Raw genomic sequence first — 19,395 nt, forward strand, 5'->3', positions numbered from 1 at the left:
ACCGTGTGTTCCACCGTGTCCTCCGGGCGGTCTTCGCAGTGATGACACCCGGGCGTTTCCTCCCGCCCAATCAAAAACAGGAACCTACCGAAACTCCCATGTCCGGTAAGCACCTGCGTCAGGCGGTAGGTGAGGACGCCATGGCGCCTCTCTAGCCACTCCTCAAAGAGGGGACTTACCGCTGCAATGACAGCGAGCCCAAAAGGCTTTAGGCTGGCATAGAGTCTTGGAAGGCTATCCCTGAATACATTGAACGCCGTGGTGGTCACCAGTGACCGACGTTAGCGGAGGATTTGTCTGCAAGAGTTTTCTATTGGCAGTCAAAGACTTAATATAGATAGAATTAAAACTATACAAGTTTTCTAAAACCAATTTTTCTTTGATTACAGGCGAAAGTCAGCGTTAGAAGACGTAGCGGTCAAACCACTGACTCCTGCGCAGTTCCCAGTCGCCTTAGAGGAAGAGGTAAGTTATTAGAACATTATATTTAGTACTTCGACATTTTTCAATGATGAGATAAATAGGACGATCCTCCGAATCATTAATCGTACGTACCACAACCTATCAAACCGTCTCAATTCGTGTAAGCCAAGATCTACAGTAGATACAACCATGAGGACACCGGAACACTAAAGTCCGGGGCGTCCCAGGGACATGAATGACTGTCTTGGATCCCGCAATGAAATAAATCAGAAGATGTTATTGGAGGAGAAGAAATAGAGTCAAAGTAGTTCATAAAAAAGAGTTGATTTGATCGCACAATCGGTCGGCGCAATGGCTGGACAATTGGCAACATGTTTAAATTAGGGGATGCTTTTCCTAACAAGCTGCAATGACTTGTAAAAATCGTGCTGTAAACTCGCTTCGTTGCGACGTGTGGAAAGGACAAACAAACACACTTTCCTATTTATAATATTACTAGCGACTTCCGCGCGGTTTTATTCACTCTGCTCGACTCCTATTGATCATAGCGTGACCTTTTATAGCTTATAACATTCTTCAATAAATGGGCAATCCAATATAAAAAGAATTATTCAAATCCGTAAAGTGGTTTAGACGTAAAGAAGAGACAGACGTTAATTCGTATTTATATACATATAATTTCCAACCCACCACTTGGCTGCTATTGGTTATAGCGTGATGTTTTATAGCCTTCCTCGATAAATGCACTATCCAACATAACAACAACTGTTCAAATCAGACCAGTAGTTCTAGAGATTAGCACATTCAAACAAACCTGTCAGCTTCATATATAAGTACGTAAGTATAGAAAAGTAGTGTGCTTTGCCTCTAATCGCGTAGGTTCCTTCAATAAAAAATAACCTTTTGATCTTTAAAACAAGAAAGATACTAATAACAATCCTGACTAATTTCCCCACACAACTATATTATAAGCATCTACAAAATCAAACGCAATTATAGATTCCTATCACACAACTTTCAACCTTCCATCTACACATAAATAAGGTTGCATATCTCTTCATCTCAGTTTCCGTATAGGTGACATTAAATTTGTGTATAAATAGCTATTTATAACATTTGCAAAGAATGGTAAACATGTGATGTGAAGTAAACAATGTGTTTTCCTGCGGTGCCCAGTCGAGCGTGGAATATAGGACGCTGTGTTGCACGATCATTTTATTGTGTGTATATAAGCAATATTGAGTTTACCATTGTAATAAATAGTACATAAATAAGAAGGTCTTAGAACAGTTTATGTAACTTTATTATAATTGTGTCAGGCTTTTTGTTTACTGAAGTTTGGTTCGAACAATATTTTGCTTCAATTGTTTTGAGTCCCTCATTGCAGGGGCAAGAACGATTTTCCAGTCAGTTAACTTATTATTCGGAATTAGCAGTTATCAGAAATAGCACGGAGTTTTTAATATATGGGCATATATTAAAAACTCCGTAGGGCCTGGTATTTTGATAATTCGCTCTCTCCCTTTTTATAAAGGGGAAAATCAACTGTTTTCTCCCGCCTAGGGCGAGGCGAGAAGGAGTGTCAGACTCTTACTGACTAACAACCACCCCGTTCCTAATCCAACCTTGCGGCATCGTTACCACTTATGTAGCTGTAAATCACAATAAGTTACCTCGGCTACCACGGTTCGAAACAGAAGTAGGAACAGGGTGGTTTTTATTTAGTAAAAGTTTGAGGCCTCGTGACTTCTTTATAATATCCAAGACATAAACACATTTGATGATAATCTTCCCTATGTGGAGCTAGAGGGCGCTCTATCCTATGTTTGCTACATAACAATTTGCTACAAATGTTCAAAAATTTGTCATCAAAACCCGCTTCCTCCCACTCACACAGCTACACTAGACGAAACTTTCAACACAAGGTAAAAACACATAAAAACTCCTTACAAGCGCGATTCCAAGATGGCGGCCGCTGCAGCTATTATTTACCTTACAAAGTTCGCCAGATAACAGATAACGACGGTTTTATTACAACCGACTCGTCAAGGCGACGGAGATACTCTAATGTTGATTTCTGTTGGCTATTTACAATGTAAATTATATTTTTTTTGTCATATCTTTATGATTTTTTCCTGACGCATACGACTAATGTACTCTTAACAAACTTGCTACTTCTACTGTGCAGTTGCATGCGTTCTGCTCGGCTCCTACTTGTTGTAGCGTGATGTTTTATATCCTATTGCCTTCCTCGATAAATGCATAATTCAACACAATAAGAATTATTCAATTCGGACCAATAGTTCCAGAGATTAGGGCATTCAAACAAACTCTTCCGCAAATTCATAAAAAGTAATTTATAATATTTTCTAATGATTAACTAAACTATTCCTTAGTAATGATTTTCTATAAAAAATAATTAGGTACTTAGAACTGGTAACCATTAAATGACTCTGAGAACGGCGGTTAGTTTTTAAAATATTGCCATTATTTACTCGTATACTTAGCATTTTATAGAAAAAAAACCATTATCAGTATTAAATATTTACATAAGTTTTATAAATACAAAATAATTAATGTATGCACGTTGGAGACTATATCAAATATCACTGTTTGATTATTTATATAGTTTTTGACCTCTGACATATTATGTATAATATTTTATGTACATATAGTCGAATCGATTCCAAATTCTTATTTAATACCGGTTCGTTATGTAACCAATTAGCAATATTTTGCGACTGATATGCGTTTTTATTAAAGTTGTACCTAAATATCTAATACCCTCTAGGGGACATAGGATCCGGAGCTGCGGACTGCCTAGTGAGTTACCGGGGCTCCAGCTCGAAAAGCAGGAGTAGGAACGGGGTGTTTTTTAGCCAGTAAGAGTTTGACACTCCCTCTCGCCTCGACCAAGGAAGACATATCTTTTCCCGCCTTGGATTGAATTGATAATATCCCTCAAAAAAATTACCTTTTTACAGTATTTGAATTAAGATTGGAAATTAATTTCGACTATTAGTCGGCTCTTCTAATATCCATTAGAAGAGCAGCGGTGGTGAAACATGTATTTAAACGGTTACATTTAGCTTGATCTGTTTGTTTATGTCAAGTTTAGTAATTGAAATTATAATTATAGTACCTCTTTCCTGACGTCCTATCTATCTCATATATCGCACACAATTCTTAATATTGATGACCATCCAATATAAGCCCATTTAACATAAAAATACTTTTTTTATGGTAGTCGAGCAAACGCCAGACCTGAAGGTAAGCAATCGCCGTCGTCGCCCATGGACACCCGAAACACCAGAGTCGTTACAAGAGCGTTGCTGGCCTTTTGGGGGTTAAGAATTTAAGAGTTATTGGGGAATCGGGCATTGAGAAGATTAGAAAGGGGGTAGTTGGGTCTCCGATGACCTCACTCATACAACGAAACAACGCATGCATTGTTTCACGTAGGTGTACTGTGAGGCCGTGGTATCACTCCGGTCGAGACGGCCCATTCGTGCCGAAGCATGACTCTCTCACACTTAGATATATTTTTATTTATGTATTACTTTTTACTCTGCACACAAAAGCAATATTCTTGCACAACATTGCAGTTTGGTTCTTAACGATTGCACTTGATAACTTTATAGTAAACAGCTGATGTAGGTACGGTAACATTGTTTTTCTCTCACTGACCGTTGACCCACGTGTAGGCGACACGTGTGTTCTTAGACTATGCAACTACTTCGCACTTATGATATAAGTTTATAGTGTAAATCTCCTATGTTTTATAACCAAAGTGTAGGATAATCAAAATGTCTTAATTATTATTATGTATAAAGAATACAAAAACACAAAAACCAGTCTTCAGTTAATGCGAAATAAGTCTCAAACTTCATAATATATATGTGTTATGAGTCTGACCTTGTCTATATATTCTATCTCGCTCACTCACACGGAATCATGCCCCCGGAGATTTTCGAAGCGTTTTCCTAAGTGCCTCTCTCGAACAAATTTAAACTCTAATAAATTGCGTATAAAATTTATTATCGATTGCCCGTTACATTTTTCAGTGTTTATCTTTTGTTGCCGTTCGAGAATGACGTATGTGGCGTTTGGTATTGGAGAGAATATAGACTTTATTCCGTAGAGAATATGATAGAGTTTTATTTGTAGAGTTTAGTTGAGTTACGTTATTTTTTAGTGGGTGTATACTAAATGTATTATCTGGCATTTTAGCAGTGTCATATTGAAAACAGTGTTAGTATTTAGTACGATTTCGGAGACGAAGTATCGCGCGGTCACTTTGTAACAAACTAAAAAACTACAAACTAAAATAAAAAGTAATTAACTAATACCAGACATATTTAGTGCTGTGAAGTGAAATATTAATTAAATTCAAATGTTAATGAGTGATATATAAAAGTGGTTTATTTATATACTGTATAGTGTTGTATATATATACATGTATTGTATATAACAGGTAAACTTTAGAGTAAAACTAGAGGATTCTGTGCTCGCTTTTAATCAAAATAGGTTTATATATATACTGATAAATACTAAATTATTATATGATCTCAATTTATTCATAAATTATTATTGAAACCCTCTTCAAAGTAGTAAATATGTTATTCCAGACAATGATCTATCTTTATACCAAATAGCATCCAGATTCGTTCAGTAGTTTTTGCGTATAAGAGTAACAAACATACAAACAGAATAATTAAAGTAGGATATGAAAAAAACTGCAGTATACATTTGCCAAAAAGTCGCCGTTATCCATCCTACTTTGAAACTCATATCAAATAAGATAAAAAATCGTGTCTTGATAAAATAACATTGTGTGAATAATTTAACTTGTACACTTTAAAACTTGCCAAGCAAGTTTCAACTTAAAAAACGTTGGCATAAAAAAGTTGCTTCTTCTAAAAGGTTAGCTTTATGTCTATGTATGTATACATAGTTATAGTTAGGTAATAATAGTTTGTCTGTCTTGTAAGGCAAGTGATCTATTCCCAAATTGAAAATAAAATATTGAGGCAATTTTTAAATTATTCTCAGTAACGTAGAGTCTAAAATCATACGTGGTGTATGGTTATAGGTTTTTTTTAATAATATAAATTTATTTGATTTCCACGTCTGCGCCCTAGTTATGCTTATAGGTTCGCACCTATAACTTATTTAGGTAAGGAAGTAAGGGTTTAGTAAGGAGGCGGCTCTTATTTGGTAACACATGTCTGGTGATAAGTAATAGTTGGCCATAATTTCTATACTTGGCGGGCGGGTTGGAGATTGCGGTTTAAAGGTTTCCACCAATCATATTCATTGGTAAACATAGCTCTGGACTGGTGGAAACGGACTCAGCTAAGCTATGTTTTATATATGGAAAGATGCATACTATGGATGGTTTCCCTACTATCGATACATTGCATACTCGAGCTGCGCATCTTCCTCGCACATCTACATAGCTTAGTATCAGTGGAAACAGTCACATAGTTTCACAGATCTTCATGGTATGGCTACATAGCACATCTTTTGGTGGAAAAGCACGCTAAAGATTTAGGTTTATCATAAAGCGCTGCTGCCCAGTCTCTGTCAAATGTGTAATTTATCTTCCAATACCCACGGAAACAGTAAGGGTGGTCATACATAAAAATAAATAGAATAGTTCCACTAACTTCTGAAATAAGACCATAATCCAACTCTGTCTCAAATTTCATCCCTTTCCCTTCAGCCGTTTTGACGTGGTTGAGTAACAAACTCACAAACTTTCGCATTTATAATATTAGTAAGATCATGAACACGGTTTTAGTATCTACCTATTCAATGCAAACGAAACAAAAAATCTTTCCTCTTTATTTTATTATTGAATATATATTATGTTAGCTATTAATAGTACCACAATAGGATACGATATGATATATAATGTATTAGCATACCGACGCAAATATTACGAGAAACAAATATTTAAAGCTTACAGATGGTAGAATCAATATAACATCGATTTGTTCTGATTTAAACTCGACCACTTAGGATATAAGGACCATTTTTAGTTGTAGACGTTTGTGGAACTAGTTGTTGTCGTATAGAGAAAAGAGGTTTTAATGGATTTGATGAATCTTGTGATGAAATGTGTAATTTATTAATGGTTGAACTTCCTAGTAGAAGATTGAAACCTATTGACAAACATTCCCGAATTTGGTCACGAATGGGCTAATGTAACATGAATGATACCACGGCCTCACAGGTAAAGTCAAAGTCAAATCATTTATTCCAATTAAACCATACACTTAGGTACTTTTGAAACGTCAACAAAGAAAGAAATAAACAATAGTCTGTCAGTCTATCCGTCAGTGAAGCTAGGTGCTCGTTCCAAAATGTAGCTTCGAATGGAGAAGAACGAGCAAGAAACTCCATTCCTTCGCATTGTATGCAGCCATATAAGTGAATCAAGTACAAAGAGGAGATGCCTTAATGTGATTGTGCTTTGTCACAAAACTCCTGCTCAATGATATTATTAGTAAAAAGGTGTAGATAGGTTGTAAGCGTTCAGAAAGTGGTACATTAAAATGTAAACAATTGGCAACGTTTTTGTAGTATGCGATGGAAAATAAAAAGAGGCATGATTTGTGACTATTATATTAATATTTATATGGGACTAGCAAACTCGAGCAAACTCCATTTCTCTTGAAATTTTCTAGACCTTTTCAACGAATGCAAGACCGGTTCATGCGTTTTGGAGTTATAGCGCCAGGAAGGAAAACCCGACTTATTTTGATATTATAGATAGGATAGGAGAGATTACTATCTCATAAAAATAGTTTCCTTTACCGAGGAGTAGGTAATCAGACATTATTTCGATAAACTAAAAACCCGGCTTGATTGGAAAACCTCATTAAAAACCTTCGACGCAAATTTTTTTGCTCTCGTATATTGTTCACACACAAAAAAGGATGACTATTTTAAAGTTTTTTGCTCAATCAATTCAGACATCTGCAAGACATTAGATTTTGCTTTGTCATTGCTTAGATGAAACAGAGTGGTCATATGACCATTTATAAAAGTTATCTTAAAAATATGTTAAATTTTTTTGAATACTAGCTTCTGCCAGCGGCTTCACCCGCGTTTGCGTGGGATAAAAAGTATCCTGTCATCCAAGTTAGGTTATACTCTATCTGTATACTAAATATCAACAAAATCCGTTCAGTAAGTCAAGAAGACTTTTCCACCAGAGGTATGCTATGCTACGTTGCTGTTGGTGCGTTTGGCATCCACCAATCATATTCATTGGTATAGCGTAGAACTGGTAGAAACGGATTCAACTAAGATATGTTTTTTATATGGAAAGATGCGTGCTAAGATGTTCGATTACATTCTATGGTGGAATTGTACCCTAGCCGACTTTTTAGTTAGCTACATAATTTTACAAAACTGTTTTTTTAACGTTGATAAGTCTGCGTTTGGCCACCAACCCGTTTACTGCCAGGACGGCGAAGCGAAGATGTGGCCAAAGATGGAGCACACAGACTTAGAAAGTACCTATTCACTCTGACCTTGAAAAGACCCGGGTTGTATTTCTCTTCCATTCCAACTCAACTGCACAACTTGATTCCTCCTAGTCCTTTCCATCATCGAACCACAAGACAATCGGCGAGGCGTCACCGTTTCATGGTGGTTATCCCACCCACTGGCACGAAGCGCTTCGCTTCAAGCTTCCTTGTGCGAACTGCTAGGGAGTGGAACTCCTTGCCGGAGTCTGTGTTTCCTGATGGGTATAACCTGGGTGTCTTCAAAGCCCGAGTGAATAGGTTGCTTATGGGCAGACGTGCTCCATCGTAGACCGCATCATCACTTACCATCAGGCGAGATAGCCCATATAACATAAAAAAAAATCCCTGGCTGCACGGATTAGGAACGTGAACGTGAACGCTTAGTCTCCCATGTCATGTTTACCTGGACGATCAATAAATTATAATAGCACCCAGTAGAGAACATCTATAATTAGTAGTGATTCATTTAGTTTACGTTATAAGCTGGGATTACCTACATCTGCGCCAGTTTACTTTATGATCTGTAGCGTAATTATAATTACTAGTGGTCGCCTAGTGGTCGAAATTCGACCATATACGATTTAATTTACAATACCACTTAACATACGTTCAAGGATAATTTTTATTTAACTCAAACTCAAACAAACTCTTTTATAAAACTCTATTCATATGAGACGTCAGAATATCATCGCAATGTCTATTGATTTTGACGTTTTGTCAAATACGATCAGATACTATGCATGTGTGTGTAATGTTTTATTTATTGATTTAATGTACTTTATAAGCATTATTTTTGAAAAATATTAGCGTTCTTCACTTCTCCTACACATAAACTATAAGTGTACCAAATTTTATGCTCCTACGTCCGCGCAATTTTCGTAAAAAGCGGTCCAAAGTTTTTGCATCACGTATTAATATATAGATAATATAATGCCTAATAATAATAACTACTGTGATGATTCTGTCGGATATTAAAACTGGTTGGCTATGCTGGATGTCTTCAAGTCTTGAGTGAATAGGTTGCTTGTGGGCAGACGTGCTGTGTGTAGGCCGCATCATCGCTTACCATCAGGTGACATTGTCGCCAAATGCCTACCCGTTACGTTTAAAAAAATCTATTTCATGTAATCTTATAATCAAGGCGAGTGATGGCAATGGCGATTGATTTGATGAGAGGTGTCGGCTTCGATTTCCGAGACGGGCAAAGTTCTGTTATGCTGTTTTTCGGTTTTTCGAAAAATTCTCAGTAGTACCACAGCGTCGGGAATTGTGGCCAGTATAATATGGTAATAGCCTCAACCCCTATTACATGGGACTTATAAGACAAGTGGTAAAAATAGGGTGTACCTACATTGTACCGTGGCATTACGTGCCGAAAGGTGCACCTTTGGCTACCCGTTCGGGGATAAAAGGTGAAGATACGACGATTAATAAGAGGTGAACGTATTGCCTGGCATAAATCCAAACTCAGTGTTATTACTAGGAATTGTTCAAAAGATTGGAAAAACTATACTTTGCCATACCATAATTGGATACAGTTATTATATTATATTTTTTTCGAAATAGCAAAATCATCCAATGACTTCTCCCGCCTTGGGCTAGGAGAGAGGGAGTGTCAGACTCTTACTGACTAAAAACCACCCCGTTCCTACTCCTGCTTTTCGAGCTGGAGCCCCGGTAACCCGCTAGGTAGTCCGCAGCTCTGGATCAGGCATCAGCCCTAATAAACCCCATGTGTTGTGGTCTGATGGCTCTTTGAGGCACGCGCGGATCACGAAACCTACATTGTCCGCAGCTCCTAATCACAAAATGTAGTTACTGTAACTTTCATTACTGCTTACCTCTTTGAGTTATTGTATGCGTGATACTATGCACAAGTGGTTCACATTTCTTGCACTGATACTATCTATCAGGGATTGATCGTAACGATATTATTATCGCCGGTATCGATTACATGATATATCGATTTACAATGTAGTGTACAGTGAACACTATCATTCAATAAAATAATGCATTTTTTAGATAACTGTTATATATATATCTGAGTGGGGTAATAACTCACTACGTTGTGCTAATAATAGATAGATTTTTTATTAATTTCAAACAACAAACTTACAAGAGTTGTTGGGTTTGATTTTATAGGGTGAATAAAGGTTTTTTTAAGTGTGGGAGAGCCATGCTTCGGCACGAATGGGCCGGCTCGACCGGAATGATACCATGGCCTCACAGATAACTGACCTAAAACAATCCTTGCGTTGTGTTTCGTTGGGTGAGTGAGATTACCGGAGGCCCAATTACCTCCTTTCCCAATCCCCAACAACTCTTAAATTTCTAACCCCCAAAAAGCCGGTAACGCACTTGTTACGCCTCTGGTGTTTCGAGTGTCCATGGACGGCAGCGATTGCTCACCATCAAGTGATCCGTCACTCACAATAAAAAAAAGTTTTGTTTAAATTTATTTTTAAACTAATTCAACACCTTCCTTGCATTTTCGACTCTTACATTGTATATTTTAGGTGCTTTTGCTCCAAAAGCGATGGCATAATTTGACAGTATATTTCTTAATGATCCGCAAAGCATTTGTGATATCTTTATCGCAGCAGGTGTACTTAAATTACGATGACTACTTACCATCAAGCGGGCTGTAATACTTGATGCTATCAAGTATCAAACAAACTTTTACATCGTCGTCCAATTTCTCACGCCTGCTTTATCGAAACTGGTTTAACAGTTTATGAGATAACACTTACAAACAAACTGATAAATTATGAAACCTGCATATAATATAGTTGCACGGCTGGGCAAACTGCTGCCACGCAAAGTGTAGCGGATTAGAGTCCTGCACGGAGCAACTCTTTGTGTGATCCACAAATTGTTGTTTCCGATCTGGGTGTCATGTGTATGTGAACTTATATGTTATTAAACGCACCCAGGAGAAAATCCTAGTGTAGGGCAACGTTTAAAACAAAATACAGTTGAAACAAAACATACTCATACTTCCCAAAAATACATTCATAAGTTCTATAAATTCTTCAATATGTTTATTTCAATCAACTAACCCATTCAGTGAAATAAATGACTTCCAATATTTCCAATAAATTCTCCAAATTCACACCATTTCTCATAATCTCGCAGTTTTGTTTATAAACATTATACCTGGATGAAAAACATCTCTTTTAAATCATGAGATCTCCGTCTATTTCTGTCGGTGACGGTAAAAGCAAGCATCTCGGTGTACATATACTTACTTTTATTCTTATGTTATTATTGAATATCTAGTCTGACTTGTTTCGGTGTTGGGAAAACCTAGGTATGTTATATTTAATTTGGATTACTGGTTTGGTTTGGTAGTTACTGCTGGAGCGAGTCTTTTTTTGAGGAGGGAATATCATCCTATGACTTCTCCCGCCTTGGACGAGGCGAGTGTGTCAGACTCTTACTGACTAAAAAACACCCCGTTCTTACTCCTGCTTTTCGACTCAGAGCCGCGGTAACCCACTAGGCTGTCCGCAATTCTGGGTCGGCATATTCCCCATCTGTGGTGGTTTGATGGGTATTTGGTGACTGCACGGGTCTGGTTTGGTCGGACGGCGAGCTAGTCTTGCTTGCCGTCAGCAGACTTACGGTGGCCGGAGATCGTCTCGTGATTCCCAACGCCGATCTTATTGTAAAATGTTCCATACTAGAACTTCAATGTTTTGATGAAAACTATTCTTTAGATACCTAATAGTAATTTACAAAACATTATACAGTACCTTCATGTAGGTACAAGACCAATGAGACAAAAGTAATATCGATACCGTTAACTCGATTCATTAGCAACTCCACAAGTAAAACAATGCATTCGACTCTCGCCCTTGAATTTACCATAATGATCTGGGGATTATGTGGGCTTTACCCCACTATTTGCTCTCGCTTATCACCGAGTGTGAACCGTTATCATGCACTATACACGGTGCGACTGCGTAGGCGCCGTAATCGCGTCCTCAGTGGTCAGCCTTAGATAGCATGCTCTAATTCAACGCTAATCCGACTTCATACAATTGTTTGCAGTGATAAAACTTATTTGTCGTTGTCTGTTTTTTTGGGTGGCTGATAAAATGTATTGTTGTGGCGTAATCTTTCGACCCACGCGTCACGGGGCAATTTAAGTACTTTGTATAGTACTTGTACTTTTGAAATGGATCTCTCGATCAGAAAAAGTGGTAAACGCATTTGTATTTTTTTTATAGTATAAGTCGGTAAACGAGCTGACGGATAACCTGATCGCAATCGCCGCCGCCCATGGACACTTGAAACACCAGAGGCGTTACAAGTGCGTTACCGGCCTTTTGGGGGTTAGGAATTTAAGGGTTGTTGGGGAATCGGGGATTGGAAAGATTGGGAAAGGGAGTAATTGGGCCTCCGGTAACCTCACTCACACAACGAAACACAACGCCAACGTTGTTACACGTCGGTTTTCTGTGAGGCTGTGGTATCACTCCGGTCGAGCCGAAGCATGGCTCTCCCACACAGGTACATTCATACATAACGGGAAATCCAATTTTACTGGTTTGATTATTATCAAGAGAATTGATTCAGAATTATTCTAGGTACAATAAATGCTAAGTTCTTAAGAAATGATACTCTAATATAAATAAAGAATTCAAACGAAACAACAAATTGTATGAGTAACCTCAATCGACCTGAGAATCAATGGAAATCTATCTCACACCTACATACTTTTTATTTTATACTTTTCCCTATTATACTTGGCAGATGTGTGCATAGTAAATCATATACATATAAAAGTGTGGGAGAGCCATGCTTCGGCACGAGTGATACCACGGCCTCACAGAAAACCGACGTGAAAACCGATGTTGTTTCGTTGAGTGAGTGAGGTTACTGGAGGCCCAATTACCCGCCTTCCCAATTCCCGATTCCCCAACAACCCTTCAATTCCTAACCGCCCAAGGGCCGGCAATGCACTTGCAACGCTTCTAGGCGTTTCAAGTGTCCATGGGCGGCGGTGATTGCTTACCATCAGGTGATCCATCTGCTTGTTTACCGGCTTATACCATAAAACAAGAACATACTAATTATGAATAATAATTAAACATCTCACGTTTATCGAAGTATGCTTGATTAGTTTCAAGTCACATCGGGGCTCTTACAGTTTGGTTTGAAATTAGCTGAGCTTTATTTATCAGTTTAGTTTATACTAAACATCAATGTTTGTATGTTTGTCTTCTATACCAAAACTATTAATCAGAATTTGATGATATTTCAGTAGGATATTCTAGGGATGCTCTTAATCTTTAGGGTTCATGTAGGAATATGGTTGTGTGTGTGTGTGTGTGTAAAAACGAGCATTAGAATCCTCTAACATTAAATTACCTTATAGGAAAAATCATATATGTGTGTGTGAAAATACAACAATGATAAACAATTTACAATAAAGTGCATTAAATTAACAAGTGAATCAAAGTGCGACTTATCTGACTACAAGCAAATTTCAATTTTACTGACTACAAGTTATAGTTGAAATTATGATTAGCACAACGATACTGGTGTAACAAAGTGATGACTGTGATGACGGAGGTGCGCTCCAGGCGCCCCCTATCGGAACAATATTGCATACCGTCCACGTTCATACGGTCAATATGGAGGCGTACACTGTCGTTCAAGAAAAAGAAGGTGAGTTTTGGGAATTGTGGGCTTAAAACTGTTACTGTTTATTTTGTTTTTTATTTTATGTTCTTTTTTGTTTGTTGTTTTTTTCAAAATCGTTAATTTTTTTATGTTTATGACGAAGTAATAGGAGTTTGTAGTACAATAAATTGGAACAATTGTTCCAGTTGGACCTATTTTAAAATTTTATCCTTCGAAAATATATAAGGTATTCTAAAATTATCTGCCACGGTTTTAATGGAAGGTAGTGTTGTGTTTGAAGATTACAATAGTGAAGAAATTTCGTACCCCGGACCAGTTAATTTAATTTGAGAACATAAAGAAGTTAAATAAACATTGACTCTGCATAAAGTGGTTCACAAATATGCATGAGGCGTCAAAGACCGTGAAAGAGATAACACTTTCGTAATAAACTCATACGTTGATTTTTCCATTAAAAAATTAATCATAATCAATAATTTATATCTACTATTGTAATCTTCAAACACAACACTACTTCCCATTAAAGCCGTGGCAGATACTTTTAAATCTCTTTATATGTACAGTCGTGGTGGCCGGGAGGTTTAAGGCGCCCACTTATTATCTATGAAGATTCGAAATTTAGCAATTCAAAAATTTCTAATCAAAATCACGAAATTTTATGTCGTACTTTACCTTGACATACAAAGTACAGTTTTGGCAATGTACAAGGTTATAATAATGAAATAGTTAATTTGTTATCCCATAAAATTTATAGCTTACATTAGAAAGATTGGCCTAAATTCGTATACAGAGTGTAGACGGGACGCTTCCGAAAAACACTGTAATATTTTTTTTTTATCGTTTTAGTTTTCGTGTTATTGATGTAACATCAGCCTTAAGCTGTTCATTACAACTATTGCTAAGCAACGTCACGCCTTTTATCCCCGAAGGGGTAGGTAGAGGTGCTCATTACGACACGTAATGCCGCTATACAATGTGCACCCACTTTTCATTTATGTTATAAGTCCCATGTAATAGGGGTTGAACCTATTGCCATATACTGGACACAATTCCAGACTCCGTGCTACCACTGAGAAATTTTCGAAAAACCGAAAAAAGCCCAGTAATACTTTGCCCGACCCGGGAATCGAACCCGAGACCCCTTGTCCGGCAGTCGCACTTGCGACCACTCGACCAACGAGGCAAGTAACTATTGTCTCATAAAATAAACATTGAATTACTTATTTTTTCTAAATAAAACTATTTTTTTGCCATCGCCTTATGATATTTGTGCACTTTGGGAGTGTTCCATTTATGTACAACCCGTACATATTATATTTCAGTGTTTTTAAGTGATACATCATCATCATCAACAGACCAAAATCCTACTAATGCTACTAATAAAATAAAAAATATAATGATATATTATTAGAACTTATGACGGGATATTTACCATGTTTATTCATTTTGGTGAGTTTCTGATAAACATGGTAAATATCCCGTCATAAGTTCTAATAATAGTGTTAGTGACCATGCCAGTTTAAAAGCTTTATAATGATATATACTGACACTTCATTATTTTGAAAATTTGTTACAAAATAGCGCTTATACTTGTCCAAAGTAGCTGAGCCAATGCATACTGCGTGCTTTTATTTCCACAGTGATGTTAAACACTCCATTAAAAATAAAATAATTATCTCTATACGATATATAAAAATAAATTGCTGTGTTCGTTAGTCTCGCCAAAACTCAAGAACGGCTGGACCGATTTGGCTAATTTTGGTCTTTAATTGCTGGCGGAAGTCTAGGGAGGGTTTAAAAGGTAATAAAAATGTTTGATGCGATGCGAATTTTGCCGGGTTAACTAGTAATAAATAAATATTTGCACATATATAATATACGGTTCCTATATGTTACGTACACGACACTACACACAATCATCAAATTCAAATCATCATCTTTATATACCTAACCTTGGAATCAATAAACAAGCTAATCATAAACACAGACAAACAAACAGGTGCACAATTATAATATATTTCCTCTTGTTTCTTTAATTTTATTTCAAGAAATAAAACATAAATATATTCAATTCATTAGGTATAGTGTTTATTCATTAGTAACCATATTTTTATGACTGCGACTGTATAATATACTAGCTAGCTACGCAGTTTCACCCTCTCTGCTCCGCTCCTATTAGTCGTAGCGTGATGTTTTATACCTCATATAGCCTTCCTCGATAAATGCACTATCCAACACAAAAATAATTATTCTAATCGAACCAGTAGTTCCGGAGATTAGCACGTTCAAACCGAAAAAATAAACAGCTTAATATATTAAGTGTAGATTTAACTACATATTTGTTTAATATATGTTTATTAAACATGTTTTGTAAAGTAGTTTAATAGAAAAAGTTGTCGTAGGTCATGTGCAGGTAAAATACATTTGCATATGTGCACGGCTGCCACATCAAGATATACAAAACCAGTTTACCATGGTCTCGCTTTGTATAATCTTTCCGTACATTTGATCGGTCAGTATATACTGGTCTTACATAGTCAGATGTGTAGTTTTTTATACATAGTTATAATTACCGTGACATACATGCTATATACGACGAAGAAAATAAACAAATATATTAACACATATATAAATTATACATTGAATAATTAATTTGCCTAATACTGGATTCGACCTCAGGGCCTTGTGCTCTGCAGTGTTTTATTGACAAATAAATCAACAAGGAAATTATAGTTATTTGCATTAATTGCATTAATAATGAGTTTGTGTTGATTTACGGAGTCATTAAAATTAAAAACATCAACATTTATAATCTAATTTCTGGGTCTCTCTTCATTATATAGCGATATATAATCTTAATTCAATAATTTACCATTTATGTCATTATAGGCCGCATCATTGCTTACCACCAGGTGAGATGATGATCAGATTACCCATTACCAATAAGTGTGGGAGAGCCATGCTTCAGCACGAATGGGGCGGCTCGACCGGAGTGATACCACGGCCTCACAGAACACCGACGAGAAACAACGCTTGCGTTTTGTTTCGTTGTGTGAGTGAGGTTACCGGAGGCCCAATTACGTGAAACAATCTTCCCATTCCCCGATTCCCTAACAACTCTTAAAATCCTAACCCCCAAAAGGCCGGCAACGCACTTGTAACGCCTCAGGTGTTCCGGGTGTCCATAGGCGGCGGCAATTGCTTACCATCAGGTGACCCGTCTGCTCGTTTACCGGCTTATACCATAAAAAAACTAAATCCTGGACCATAAAGTATCTACCTACATAATTATAACATTTCGGAGAATAAAAACCGGGATGTAACATAAATAACGTAACATAACAACTTGTTATATTAATCGAGACAGTAACAGATGTTATGTTATATATAACACAAATATTTTCTACCCGTTAATGTAATCGATTTCCGGCAATCGATTCTGTTTGCCTCCATCGATGAATGAATCATTCGGTTTCAGCGGAAAAATCTTTGTAAAGATATTTTTACTTGAGATATTCAATATCGTGGTTATTATTTCCTGAAGAGGTAGATGACTGACCGGCAAGCAATAGGAGCATAGGTTCGAGATCCGTGTCTACCTGTAGCGAAGGGATCTCAGATTCCCATGTTTAGACAAAGTATTATTGGAATTATTAGAATTTTTGTTTTCGATAGATTTTCAGTAATATGTATATTATATATGGAGTTCAGTGTTTCGCAATAGACTCACCACCTACCACGGTGCAAACAGATAGGAGATGTTACAGCTGGATATCCCTTTAACATAATGCGTGACATTTTACAAGGAGCGCGGAACGTTACAAACTAGTTTCCCCTCTATTTTACCATACAATCACGTTGCTAATTATCCACATTTTCAAACATACCACATTTTAATGTGCCACTTTCTAAGCGTTAATAACTTATCTGCACCTTTTTACTTATTAATATGATTGTGCAGGGCCGTTTGTTTGTGTCACAGCGCACAATTACATAATGACATCTTCTCTTTGTACTTACTTCAAGTCCTGTTACAAGGCATGTTACATGCAATGTAACTATATAGGTGTAAGTACCTACCTATATTGTTACATCTCTGCCAATGCCTTCGGGAAATAAAAGGCGTCATCCTCTGTTATAAAAATACACCTTCCCCATTTCTTTTACCGAATTTGATCAATGCGATACGAAACATCTAAAAATAGACGCTACGCACCTATTCATAGAGTTGAACTTTCAACCTCGTAGCTTCCTGTCGGTAACGTTGTATTTGAATAAGTAATTGAATTTGAAAAAGTATGCTTTAAATAAAAATAATTAACTATAGGCACTAGGTGTCTTACCTAAATTATAACCTTTTTTTTAAGATATAATCATTTTTTGTGTTTTTAAAAACCGTTGGTACACATTGCTTAGAAATGTGGAAATGGGCTCAGCTAAGCTATGTCTTTTATATGGAACGATGCATGCTATGGATGCGTGCTACGGATGTGTGCTATGGATAGCTTCCCTACTATCGATACATCGCGTATTAGCTTAGTATCAGTGGAAAATAATGGTCTCATAGTTTCACAGTTTACCTATTATATCTTCTTCGCATAGCTACATAGCACATCTCTGATAGAAAAGCACCCTAAATAAAATTATATAAATTCAATATCTCAATACCTATTGTCTAAGTACTCAGCTCACTATCACAGTAAATTCCTAGCTATTCGAACAAGATTGATGAATCACTATCATACTATGATAATCCCATCTCAATAATAGACCCATCATAATTCTGACCCTGGCTGCGTGATAGTACATGTTGTATACAATGCTTTACACATGTAGCACAAATATTCATAGCTGTTAACAAAAACAATTTGCCGGCACGGTATTGTAACCCGGAACTGTGCGCCATGCCACATTGTAGGTAAAGGGCAGAAGGTACACTAGTCAGCTGTGTTTATATATACGTTGAGTTTACTGTGTTGTACTTTATTTAGATTATAAAATAATTAATAAAATCTTTTTTGATACGTTATGCGCCACGTCTTATAAGCATACATCGATTGATCCGATCTATGCTGAATGCTTCAACAGTTTTCTTTCGGTGGTATTTATTTTTAAATATTTTTTTTTCACACAAAAAAAGGAATCGGGACCTAAAACGTTTTCGTAAGTCTAAAAACTACTATGCTGAAAATCGTATGAAATACAGTTCCTATTTACATTTGATGGGTTGACGTTTGGTTGCAATCTCGCCTATTTCTGGGTTCATCCAAACGCGAGATAATTAGACACAAACATACATACATACAGGTCAAACTAAGAACCTTCTTTCGAAATCTCCCGACCTCATCAATGTGGATCTTCTGCGCGTATCTCTCGTATGACTCAACGCCCGATGTTATGTAAAGGCGTTAATAAAATCATTATTTATACATAACTACGGTACTATACGTATTACCGGCAACAACTCACTACTTACTGATACGCTTCATTCAAAACAGCTGTACTTGTTATTTCATTGGAATAAAGACTTTATTTCCGTATTTTTAGGCATATTTACCATAATCACCCTTTGTATGAGAATTAGCCTTATGATTCTGGGAGAAAATCTTGATGGAAAAAGTAACACTTGTTAATAGTGGTCCCCAACCAACAATAATTGTTATAAAATCGGGCCTTGATCAAGAAAAGGTTGTGAACTCCTGGTATAAAAGAAAAATGTGATCGTCTTTTGTTATTTCGTTGCAGGAAGAGATATTCCAATATTTAGTTAGATCCTAAC

General features: G+C 36.8%; 1 protein-coding gene across 5 annotated transcripts in view; it reads left to right on the top strand.

Moving 5' to 3' along the window:
• LOC118279390 (uncharacterized) overlaps window positions 1-19,395 on the top strand; it is a 201,908-nt gene that overhangs the window by 174,968 nt on the left and 7,545 nt on the right. For all 5 annotated transcript variants that reach the window (XM_050698322.1, XM_050698325.1, XM_050698326.1 and 2 more), the window contains one exon: window positions 390-465. In XM_050698322.1, the coding sequence (XP_050554279.1) occupies window positions 390-465 (76 nt within the window). The remainder of the gene's footprint in view (window positions 1-389; window positions 466-19,395) is intronic.

This window comes from Spodoptera frugiperda, chromosome 14 (genome assembly GCF_023101765.2).
Source record: "Spodoptera frugiperda isolate SF20-4 chromosome 14, AGI-APGP_CSIRO_Sfru_2.0, whole genome shotgun sequence".
In the NCBI taxonomy this organism is placed as follows: domain Eukaryota; kingdom Metazoa; phylum Arthropoda; class Insecta; order Lepidoptera; family Noctuidae; genus Spodoptera; species Spodoptera frugiperda.